The sequence below is a fragment of the Palaemon carinicauda genome, chromosome 21 (assembly GCF_036898095.1).
Source record: "Palaemon carinicauda isolate YSFRI2023 chromosome 21, ASM3689809v2, whole genome shotgun sequence".
NCBI classification, from domain to species: domain Eukaryota; kingdom Metazoa; phylum Arthropoda; class Malacostraca; order Decapoda; family Palaemonidae; genus Palaemon; species Palaemon carinicauda.
In genome coordinates this window covers 104557767-104570628 of record NC_090745.1, presented here as the reverse complement: position 1 = coordinate 104570628, position 12862 = coordinate 104557767, and the positions used below count along the sequence as shown (strand labels likewise).

At 37.0% G+C, this 12862-nt stretch overlaps 1 protein-coding gene across 1 annotated transcript in view; it reads right to left on the bottom strand.

Moving 5' to 3' along the window:
• Positions 1-12862, bottom strand: part of LOC137615384 (ectopic P granules protein 5 homolog) — a 109371-nt gene that overhangs the window by 40441 nt on the left and 56068 nt on the right. Inside the window, exons 19-28 of the mRNA XM_068345202.1 lie at positions 11987-12183; positions 8924-9066; positions 8063-8240; positions 7700-7897; positions 7345-7476; positions 6338-6436; positions 5614-5769; positions 5212-5389; positions 4744-4959; positions 2037-2197 (exon numbers count right to left, since the gene is read on the bottom strand). Of these exons, the coding sequence (XP_068201303.1) occupies positions 2037-2197; positions 4744-4959; positions 5212-5389; positions 5614-5769; positions 6338-6436; positions 7345-7476; positions 7700-7897; positions 8063-8240; positions 8924-9066; positions 11987-12183 (1658 nt within the window). The remainder of the gene's footprint in view (positions 1-2036; positions 2198-4743; positions 4960-5211; positions 5390-5613; positions 5770-6337; positions 6437-7344; positions 7477-7699; positions 7898-8062; positions 8241-8923; positions 9067-11986; positions 12184-12862) is intronic.

Here is a 12862-nt window from a genome sequence, read left to right as displayed (position 1 = left end):
ATGGAGCCGGACCCTTCGCGGATTTACGCCTGTCGACTGGCATCACCGTCGGAACGGGGGCCTCCGTCCTGGGTCCACTGCGCTCGTGCCGAGCTAGGTGGCCTTTGGAGGGCTTATGCCGGCCTGCCAGAGCCTGCTGTAGGGTTGTCGGGGTTCACGTCGAAGGGCGGGCATCCCCGCCGGAACGAACGAACCTTCTCTACCGTCCTCAGAACCTACGGCCTGATCCCGAGGAGCCGGGTCACCGGGACTCCCCACCGGGCGCTTCGGTTCTGGAATACCAGGCACTCCCTTGCGGTGGTACCGGTCTTCCCCGGCGGGAGCCTCCGCATCAGGTTCGGGGGTGAGAACTGGCATCGCCGTGCCGGCGAGGACTACCGTTCGTGTATTCTCTCTGGGGGACGAGGACGCGGATCCCCGTGGGCTGACCCGACGGAGGGAACCATTCCTTTAAGTCAGAGGGCCGAACCAGCTGTGCTGATTCGGCCAGGTTGCCCGTAAGGAAGCATGGTTCCCCCCGCTGGCGGGGTGAACCGGAAGCTTCGCGGCCTTACGCCTGCCTGAAGAGGCCTTCTCGCATTTCTCCCTGCGAGGGTCATATCTGCGTCTGGAGGATGGCCTTCGTGGCGAGAAATCCCTGGACTGCCGGTCCGGGGAACACTGCAATTCAGACTTGGGAGGCTCCTTCTCGGCGACGTTCTCGGCTGCAGAAGTGACTGAAAAATACGCCAAAGAGACTGGAGAAGAATTAGGGACATTTTTCCCCCACATGGGGTCATCAGAGGAGACGTGGCCTGCTTGCACCAGGACTCCGTCTCCCAACACACTCCCGAAAGTAGTTCTCGGTAAGTATGTTAGGAAAAATAAAAATTACTTAAAATTTTTGATTTGTTCTAACTCGAATACTTACCTCGAACTACTTTCTTAGGAGTTACCTTCCCCACAACGGCCCTACCTCGTCTCCTACTCTGGGTAGGGGAGGGTGGTAGGGAAGCTCTGTCAGACGAGACGCCTGGCGAAGCAAGGGGGGAAGGGGCGCTAGTCTTCTTAGGCGACCTCTTCGTCGCCTACTTCTTGGTGCTATACCGCACCCACTCAAACTCTTGGGGAAGAGCACTGGGCACTTCCCCACAACTGAATTACCTCATCCCCTACTCTGGGTAGGGGAAGATGGCTGTATAAAGAAGCTCCATTCGACGAGGCATCGGGAGAAGTAAGCGGCGAGGAGAGGCTCGTCTTCCCGTGAGACCTCTTGGATGCATTCTTCCTCTTGGTGCCGAAGCGCACCCACTGCACTACGTTCCAGGACTAGCACTCCGGACACGTGGCTGTAGGAGAACATAAGCTGCCCCTACACGACGAACACAGAGGATAAGGGGAGGAAGGATGATTTATTGTTAAATTGTTCTCTTCAGCTATTAATTCTTATTTCATTTCCTCACTGTTATTGAAGCCCCTGGCCTAAAGCATCTTGCTTTTCCAAAAAGGGCTGTAGCTAGGATAGTAATAATAATAATGATAATAAGTCTATGTGGGGACCTCGAAAGACACAAAAAGGGGGGTCGGGGACACAGGGTCGCACTGGGTAAGAGAGAGCGCCGAGACGTTATCACTGTGCGACCAGAGAACTTACTGGAGATCGAGACCTGAGCAAGCATGCTCTCTGACCTGGGGGATAGCCTCAGGGCATGTTTCACCCACCTGAGGTTACCCCTCATAGAAAACGGGACTAGGGGTAAACTACACAAAACTCTGGTCGGTTGGGAGGAGATCCCAGATACTCCTAAGAAAGTAGTTCGAGGTAAGTATTCGTGTTGGAACAAATGGAGATTAAAAGCACCAATATGTAATGAGAAAATTGATACTTTCCAAAAACAAATACATTTCACACCACTAATTCTCTTAAACATCTATACCTGCTAACAAAAAACGCAAAAGCTATGAAGAAAAAAGTGAAAGAAAATAAGAAGAATTACATTTTTAACTTTAAAAAATGGAACTTATGCTTTTGCAACACAAAAATTAAGTGAACTTACCCTTGTAAAAGTCATGGTGTCTTGAAGAGATGGATGGAGGTGATGCCATGGCAGAGCCGACAGATGATTGTGAATTACTGCTAAAATATGGCTTCTAACTTCTTTCATGGCAAACGTAGAACTGTAGTATTCTAGCGTCATGGAAAGAATGGTCGAGTTATCTGAAAGGATAAAATTTTAAATCAAAGCCTACAGAACATTCGGCAGTTTGTAATTGTTAAGCTAGTTGTTATTCAGCTACCTGGACTTTTTAAAATATTTTGACCCTTCTACACCTCATCTCTTAATTGGCAAAAGGAATCATAATGTTTACTATCAAAAATAGATCAGTACTGAACTAGAAATAAGAATATAACTGGGAATGCCCATCACACACACCAACTGTTGGATGGATGCTTCCCCCCCAAAAAAAATACTGTACATTAAAGTCATAGACAAAATTGAGTTTGAAACAGCCATAGGATACACTGAATTTGAAAATAATACTTTAATCTTAATACTCTTTTTCAACATAGTTCAGTTATTACAAATGCCTGAGAGGTGAAATTACCACATATGGTACTCTTCAAACCACAAATAAGAAACATGTGAAAACTTTGACATAAGATAAGAAGTGACTCAACATACAGTTGGTCAGTTTTTGATATCCAATGATGTGAAAAAAAAGTAACCCCTCAGAGTTTACTAAGACCAACTGGCCTTATAAGCAGGAATGACCCAGATGAATGCACATGACCGACATGTTTACAAATTCTGGGCTTTTAGCTTTATTGTACACATCCCTAGCCCTTGCCTTAAACTGTACAGTACTCAGCTTGTTCATCTTAACCCTAAAAATAATCCAGGGAGATTAAAAGTAGAAGTGTTTGAGAACATCTGCTTTTCAATGAAAGATAAAATAGTCTTTGATAACGTCTTCTTTTCAGGTTCTTAATTATTATTATTATCATTACTTACTAAGCTGCAATCCTACTTGGAAAATAAGAATGCTATAAGCCCCTGGGCTCCAACAGGGGCCCAGTGTCAAAAGGCAATAAGGAAATTACAAGAGAAGTAATTAACATTTAAAATAAAATATTTTAAGAACAGTAACAACATTAAAATAAATCTTTCATATATAAACTATAAAAGTTTTAAAAAACAAGAGAAAGAGAAATAAATAGAAAAGTGAGCCCAAGTGTACTCTCAAGCAAGAGAACTCTACCCCAAGACAGTGAAAGACCATTATACAGAGGCTATGGCACTATGCAAGACCAGAGAACAGAGGTTTGATTTTGGAGTGTCCTTCACCTAGAAGAGCTGCTCACCATAGCTAGAGAGACTCTTCTACCCTTACGATGAGGAAAGTAGCCACTGAACAATTATATTGCAATAGTTAACACCTTGAGCGAGGAAGAATTGTTTGGTGATCTCAGTATTGTCAGGTGTATGAGGGCAGAGGAAAATATGTAAAGAATAGGCCAGACTATTCAGTGTATGTGTAGGCAAAAGGAAAATGAGCTGTAATCAGAGAGAAGATCCAATGTAGAAGTGTCTGGCCAGTCATAGGACCCAATAACACTCTAGTGGTAGTATCTCAATGGATGGCTGGTGCACTGGCCAACCTACTACCTATTAATACCTTAATATCTGTTGAATTAACATTGATGAAGGATTTATTCCAAACAAGTTTAAAAATAACAGTAATAGTAATGAATATCTTTGAAGGATAAACAATTCTAATAATAAAACTGTAATTCACTACAGTACAAGCAGGAGATTGAAGGCCAAATGGAGTAACATTGCACTATCTAGCCTCAATGGTTAACCAAAAAAATAGGTAACAAGTTCAAGATAGAGTTAGATGAGCAACTAAAAAATAATTTTTGGACAACTGTAACTAACATCTTTAAGACCTACTTTAAAATCTTGCAGTAAATTATCCCATATTTTACTAATAAAAGGAGACCTCAGCATAGCTTGGACTAAATAGCCATCTGTTACTGTATAGGGAGCAATTACTATGGGCAGTCTTTGGAGGTGTAAGGACCAGATCTGACCTTAAATTTCAAACACAATACAATAAACCTTCACCATAGAATGGATTCTCTATTTGAGATGATAATGATGATGATGATAAAAAAAAAAACTCACTCTCTTACCAAACCTTGCAGATTGTATAAGACTTAGAACTGAGCTGATTTCTTCCTTTCCCCAGAAAAACCTTATGAGGATGGTGTCAGACATTAACCTTTCAGGTTTTATCTTTAATTCAAGGCCATGTTGATAAAATCACCTTAAAAATCAAATGTTCAGCACTAAAGATAGAGAAAAAACTATGCATGAAGGATAACTGAAAAATTAGAGCATCCAACTGAAAAATACCATTCCTATAGTACGTTACTGTTATTGATAAATAAATATCCATCAAATTGGCAGCGAAACCATAACTTTACTTAATAAGCAACAATAGCAGTGCTATTTAAGAGAAATGATCAAAATGCACATGATAAACATTCACTAACTCAGCACCTAAAAATGCTAACATAGATGATATCCCTTTCCTAATGGTCTTCACACCAACTTTGGGTGGATAGATTTCTCTATATATTGCAATAAAGTACAGTGCACTGTATATACTTCAATATACATAAAGAGCAATAAAAAAGTTCCTGTAAGGTAATCTAAGCAATCAATAAAAATATCATCAATACTTTAAAAATCTTACCCGGTATCAATTCATGCATGAAATTCAAAGAAGAGCCAAACATGTGGACCATGATGTCAGCAGATTCTACATCACTTGGAGACCATGGCAAAAGGAGGCGAATGTCCTGGGTGAGCTGTCGTAACCATACTGGCCCACTTTCACGGTCACGGCCACTAAGAGGAGCTACCCATCCAGCCCACAGTCCTTCTATTCCAGTCCAAACATCTTGGATAACTGTAAAGCAACAAAATTTTTAGAAATGTACACTTTTGCTCCCTAGACCACTCAACTTTACTTTCAGGAAGAAACTTCCATCTTATCTTCATATTTCCTTGAAATTAAATTTCTCTTATAATCAATTTAAAGTTACAAATGATATTCCTATTTATGGTTTTACAATAAACCATGGCATACACAATAAAGAAAATAGAGATATACAGAAATGATTAACAGATGACATGTAAAAGAGAAGTGAAGTACTCGAACCTTTGTCATCACCCCAATTTCTATGAAACTCTGTCACTATGTAGACATGAGATATCAGTCCAATAAAAGTAGCAATTGGAAGCACATGGAGTTTATACTTAGGATACAACCCATATAATCCACATTCTAATCGTTGCTTGACAAAATATGTGGATAACATTTTTAAGGTGTCCTTTACCTGAAAATTAGAATTTATATAAAAAATACATTGTGGAGAAAATTCCAACTACAAAGTTGGCTATATACACGATAACTAATACATTCTTGGTGAAAGTAGTACATAAATATAAAAAGTACTTTAATGTCAAATTCATGAAGTAGTTCTAGTTACTACAAAATTTCGATACAAAATTATATCCACATTTTATTCATTAACATTACCAAATATTTTTCTACACCTACCATAGTTGGAGACAATTTCCCTTGATTTTGTGCATAATCTTTCACAGCTTTGGTGAGACTATCACGGTCCATGTCTGGTGAAAAATTTGCAACCCCTTTACCAAGAATATTCATAAAGTCATACCATAAACCAACTGTGACCTCTTTGCAGTGTTCCTGGAAAATCAGAGAAACGTTTTTTTTTTTTTTTTTTTTTTTTTTTAAGAAAATTATAGCACTAAAATCATATAACAATAATCAAAATTTCATCAAGACAGTAAACCTTTGATCAAGTTCAAAATAACAAAGTGGCATAATCATGTTTAAAAGAATTATTTAAAATATATTTTTAGTGGCCAGCCTTTTAACTATAAAATATATAAATTCAGTTGTCTGGCTAAAATACCTTAGAATATTTTTTTGATTGCTGTACCATAAAGATATGTACAAATTTCCCACTCATTTTTATACAGTATTAGTCTAGGGATATTTGCTCAAGTATGTGCCTATAAAGGTGGGGTTATCATGAAAAAATATTTTAATCATGTGTTGTTACCATCAAGTAATTTAACCAGACTATAGTGAAAATAACACAACTAAAGGAAAATTGTTTTATGACAACCCATCACTCACATGGTTACATTAATTGTGTGAAAGGGTTATGAAAAAGCAATTCTTTTACATTCTAAAATATCCGCTAACATCATAAACATGGGTTACAGTTAAAAAAAAAAAAAACTCTCACCTGTGGGGTGGCTGAGACCTGAAGCATCACAGTTAGCACTTCAATGTAGTGCTCTGGAAATTTATGATTGAGCAATGTCCTTAAGTGTACTCGATAAAGCTGAAAATAGTTAAGAGAACTCAATCAAGCTAAATGATGACAAGTTATGGAATATTTTGTATTTATAATAAATAAGCAATATAAATTATTACAAAGAAAATGCCAATTCTGTCAATTTTTCCAAAATATTTATCAAGGGCAGACCTCAACTCGTAAAAGTGAAGTTATAACAACAGGAAAAATACAGTACAGTATATTGTATTTCACTTACTGTACAGTTATATCTCATACTTCTGTTAACAACGCACTGTATATGCCACTTACAATCAAAAAGTTTTATTTGATAATGACCATCAAATACATAATTGTACTGCTGTAATATTTCAAATTCATGCAGTTTTTAGGGTAAATAGCAGGAAACATGGTCATTCTTTACAATTTAACAACGGTTGTTCTATAAGTAGGAGGGCTCCTTTATAACTACAGCTGATCCCAAAGATAAGAACTTTCAGTTATTAGATAAGAAACCTGTGTGCAATATATTAATAAAAAAAGTTTTAACTTGTAAGTGTTTTTATCCAGAAACAGGTATAGGAATTCTTGATAGGTACAGTAAAACCTTATTACCAGTTAGTAAGGTTGAGTCCATAAGGTTGCTGAATTCCGTGGATAACCTCTTAAAGATTTTTATATTCAATTTTTCGTCTATGTATCTACCAAAGCACTTCCCCAATTTTCGATGGTAGTCGACATAAAAAAAAAAAAAAAAAGAGGGACAAAAGGGGATTTCTCTTCTCTTAGCTCCTCCTAGCCTGATGAGAGATTCAGCCGAGTTTGGTTGGTACTGCTAGAGTGCTACAGCCCACCCTCCCCCTTAATCCACCACAAATGAAGCTTCATATACCAAATCCCCTACTGCTGCTACCTCAGACAAAATTACTAACTATAGAAAAAAATGAATCAATTACCTCTAAAACCACCAATAAACTGGATTCTGCTTGTGGAAGCAGGGATGATAAGGCAGCTCCAATTGCATTAATAAGTTGAGTCTGATCACAACAACTGGGTTTTAAATCAACAAGCCATCTTTCTATATCGAACTGAAATAATATAAAATTTTTATATCACATATGCAAAGCATAAGCTCATCATCAAGAGTACACTTGATAAGAAAAAAAAATATAAATCTCACACATGATTTTGAGTTTAAAACTCATGTTCACAATAAATGTACGTCAATACAAAATCAACTCAAGTCAAAATTATCCTCAACTAATTAATAATGTATTTATTTTAAAAATAAAAATGTATATTTTTCATTACCTTGGACAAAAGCATGAAAGTATGATCAGGTGATATAAGAGCATGTGGACTGAGAGAAGAATACAGAGTAAGGTACGTATGAACGGGAGTCACTGCTGGTGTGAAATGAGGAGCCAGAAGTCCTCCAAAATGTCCATCCCATTCTAAAACTTGAGCAACAATACTTTCTTGACAATCTGCATGACCGCAAATGAATTCCTAGGGGAAATCATGAAAAATTATTAGATTGAGCATTAATTATCGAGTAAAAGTGATAAGATTTCTACAAAACATGGTAATTCCACAAATTGCATAAGAGGGCATTTCACAAATAATGCATATCTCACCTAGCAAGGAGCTAATATCTATTAACAAAATTATTACCTGGCCCAAAACTTCTGCACATGAGGTAATGAGCTGTTTAGCAGGTGGGTAGAAATTCGTTTCATCTGACGTCAGTTGAACAATGTGGTAAAAAAGTTTACGACCGCTCATTAGCACCAACATCCACCTCTGCTTGTTTTTATTTTTGTCCAGTTTTCTATATTCATTTACAAGATCCCTAAAAATGGTTTGAAGATGCATACAACATAAATTGTAATTTCAAGTAACTTGTACAGGAACACAGACAATAATAACTACAAAAATATTTAAGATTTACAAAAGAAGTGCATATTGAAAATATATTACAAAATTAACAAATTATTATGCATGTTACACCATGTTACTACATCTGAAATTTTCATTTTCAACTATCAAATTAAGAAAAATATTTAGGCAACAAGAAACTCCAGTTTAGTTATTTTTATACCAACATAAATAAATTGCAGTTTACTAAAATAAATGATAAGAATTCTTCATTCTCAAATTATATAAGGTATTCAACAAGTGCCAAATTGACTCGTGTATGTATCCAACTGTAAGGGGAGCAGATAAAACTGAAAACCAGTTCTTTTCCATCTTTATGTATATAATTTCTACAATTCTGTTCTATTGCCAAATAATTTCTGTATTCAGCTTAAATTTTTTTAATAACTTAAATAGTGTTAAGTTATGAAGAAATCATACCATGGCCTGAAATGTTTCTTACTTCATACTGTATACTGCAGTAATGAATACGGCAACTAGAAGTAATGTAATAAATGTTGAAAAATAATGAAACAGTAAATAAAGGTGATAGAAAAGAGGAAGAAGCTCTTTCTCATGAAACAATAAAACCAATGAAAAGTGCAAACAATAACTCACGTAATGATAGACTCTAAGCTCACAGCCGCTTGGCACAGCTGAAGGGGTGGCGGATTCTGACACTGCTGAAGCACTAAATCATGTTGTTTCCTATTCTGCTCTATATGCGCATTCACTCCCTCACACAATCTAGCTTCTGAAAACTATAATAGGGAAAGATATATTATATGATACTGAATGCATGAAGAACTAATTCTAATAATGGAATTACAATAATTATTTCTTTACTAATCTGAGGTTCATATGGCGTCCCTCCAAAGCTAGCTAAATGCCAATGTTTATCCTAAAAGTCTAAAAGCTCCCAAGGGATAGCTCCAGGGGAAGAATGAAGCCTCCTTTGAGAAATCAGCAATAAAGCTCCCTCCTCTTCATGGTTTAAGTTGCCCTCCGAACCAAAATCTATTACATGGAAAGGGGCCTGGTCCACCCCGAGTCCATCCCCAAAATTCCTAACAGCTACATCTGAAATTGCAGGGCATATCAGATCCCTAAGGTCCTTGCTGGGAAAATACTACACAGACCAAGTGATCTTAGCAAATCATTTCACCCACATTAAAAGGAGAAAGATACCGTCATCTCTCAACCCTTTTGCAAGCGAGTCCTGATTTCCAGCAGAATGGGTCAACTACGAACAAATAGAACAATTGACAAGATCCAAGCCCTGTCCCAAGTAGCAAAACAGTCACTATGATAGCAATAATATTCTTGACCTCACTTAGGGTTTGTCGGGTTATCACAGTCGACCCAGACACACTTGATTTTGCTTACATTCCTTGACAATAAAAATATCTAAGTTGAAAACCTCAATTATTTTTATTCACTAAGGAGAGGAGTAGTATATCTCCCTTCCTTTCCCCATCAGGGAGATAGGCTTACAAAATGATAGGAACCTTCCCCTAACTATCATAGATAGTTGGTCTTCCATGAGAAAGGCAGGGGTCATATTCTTTTTTTTTTTTTCCCCCACCTATACTGTAGTTGACCTTATGGTTTACCAAGCCAATAAATGAGAAAAAGATGACACATTAATGTGAGCCTACCAAGTGTTTAAATAGGAAGAAATATTTTTCCTATGGGGAGTACTAATGAAATTATTCAGCACACTTACCTTTTCTCATAACTATCATGTGCACAGTCAAACTTCCAGGACTGACAAGGTAAGGAGGTTTACACTATGTTAGCTCTCTTCTTTAACAAATACAAGTACTCTGTAGTTGAACCAGTGGCCTAAAATGTCACTGGTGTTAGAGGGCTTGCTAACCTTATATGATTCAATTGTACCTTACTCCCCTCCCTCTAATAACCACATCAGATGAATATGGAGGTTGCTCCAGTTTTAATACAGACACCCTTTAGGGGTGAACGAGCTGGATATATTTCTGGCATTCCATGCAACTTTTTTTCTCTGGTATATTTAGCAGTATTTATACCTTTGAAATGGTGCTTTAAGGAGCATTTCACTGGGTGACACAGGTTCCTTGCCCAGAAATAGATTTTTCCTTCGTCAAAATCCCTTATATAGGCCACATAATTGGTGTTTTCCCCTAGCCTAACCTCACTATACATGCAGTAATACATCTGGCAGTTGAGTACGGAGTATGATATGCAACCTCATAAAACCATTTTATATTTTCTAAGATTTCCTAACGAAAAGTTTATTAATTTTGATAAAAAAATCATGAATCCCACTTAACCCTTTGATCACAGAATCCTACCTTGATTAAGAGAACTGTTTTTATTCCTTAATCAAAAGTCTACATGTGCTTTTGCAGTTCTGACAGACGAACGGCGGTGGGTTTACCCTTCTTACCAAATTTTACTAACCTACTACCATAAAGTTTCCACTGTCACTCATTAATCAATAATTTACTTGGTTCTATTACTAACTTGCAATACTTGAACTTCTTCTGCCATAAGATTTTGAAGCACTTTAGTACCTGCTGAATTTTAAACAATCTTAAATCCAGAAAGACATAACATTCATCTCTACTATCAGAAGAAGCCAGTCTATATGGTGAGGACGATGGCAACTATATTAGTTCTTCAGCTGTGATGGCAAGTTGCATGTTCACCCTATGGCACCAATTATTGGGTCTACCAGGCATCACAGGGGGTAGGAAGAGATGGGAGAAAGGGGTAAACTAAATTTGTTGGGCTGGACAACCAGCTGCTTTGATGGTTAATGCATGACAACTACCAAATAAGCTTCATTTATATAATTGACCTTTCATTAATTACGTAACTTCTTACTACAATTGACATTCTACAACAATAATGAAAGGAGGGAAGGACAGAACTCTTTTCTTTTGACAAGATTCCCACTGGAGGGGAAAATCTATAATGGGGATTGTGTTGCACAAGAAAATTCCTCTAGCCACATAGCTAACAATAGTCCAATATCCAATAAAGACTAACGTATCTGGTAACAATGACCAAGATCAAATTGCTTGTAACTTCTCTTGAAAAGATTTGACAATTAAAAATCATGTATATAATTTTAAAAAAGATTGAAAATTATTTTTGTAAACCTTTTCTTCCCAAAGTACTTGAGCTTCAAGACATTTTATTTGCATTACTGTAGCAAAATGTTTTCATCACAATCTGGCATTTTATATTCTCTTTGACCTGGATATGGAGATTTATCTGACTGACAACGCCTATCCTTATTACTACTATGAACTTCCAAACTTAAGAGGCCCTAATATACATTTCCAGGCAATATGAACAGCATGAGTTTTAGTACTAGAATCCCGATTTTATTACTGTTCAATCAAATTTAAAAACTATTTCCTCTCCATACAGCTAACTACAGTACCCCAAAATACATGATGCATAATGATAAACTATTACCACACTGAATACTCTGAGAATTCTTTTTCTACCTTTTACAGTACTGTACATGTGAATTTACCAACCAGCTTTGTTTCCTTGTCCTAATATACCCTCCTTTAAACAGGTTATAATACTATTCTATACTGTAAAAGTTTTCTGGTAAATTTAGGAGCAGCATTCCTTATGTTCAAGTTTTCTGGTTGAGTCTATCTTGACATAATTTAAACTTACCTCTACAACAATACTAGCATGACCTGTACAATCAGGTTGCTTTCGTCCAACCTTCGGTGGTGTGCATTCGGCATTCAGGATTTTCTTGGTGAAGAAATTTGTCCATAGCTGTGGTAATAACTCTCTGTAGAAACAGTTAAGGGCACACATCTCCTTACACCAAAGGCTCACAGTCTGAGAATGCTCCACAGTTACATCTGGAAAAGCATAAAAGTAAATAAGACATTAAAAACTGGATAAAAAATAGGAGAGTGAATAGGATTTAGAGAATTTTCCATAAATGTATGAAATTGTCATTTAAGCCCTTCAATTTCGAACTAACAACTAACTTTTCTTCGAAGCAATAGCAATAACCTCTACTTCTCTACCAACAATCTCAAACCTAGCCAAAATGGTATAATTATGTTCACGACCATATTACAAATTTTTTTTTTTCTTTGAAGACATCAGAAACATCTTTTCCCTTATGCTTAATAAATATTTTTACAAGTTCTTCTATCCAGTGATTGACATACTCAACATAAGACACTGAATATGCTTGCTCTTAAGCACTGGTAGATACAGGATGATTTCCCCACCCCAAGGTAGAGGGTGGATCAGTGACAGGCAGCTGCATGGAGAGGGGAATAGAGGTGAGGAGAAAACTTGCTTTTCATTTTTAAAATTGTAAAGTTCTGCTTAAGAGAATGTTAGCACTGTAATTCTCAGGGATACCAGTGAATTTCTCTATTGACCATCTTTATAATTTATTGACCATTCCTATAATCTAAGTGAAGAAAAGGTGGATTTGTATAAATAGCTCTTTAACTGACCAAATACCAGAATTTAATATTAAGAGAAAAAATACTGTATTGTATTTTCATAATGAAGTAAAAA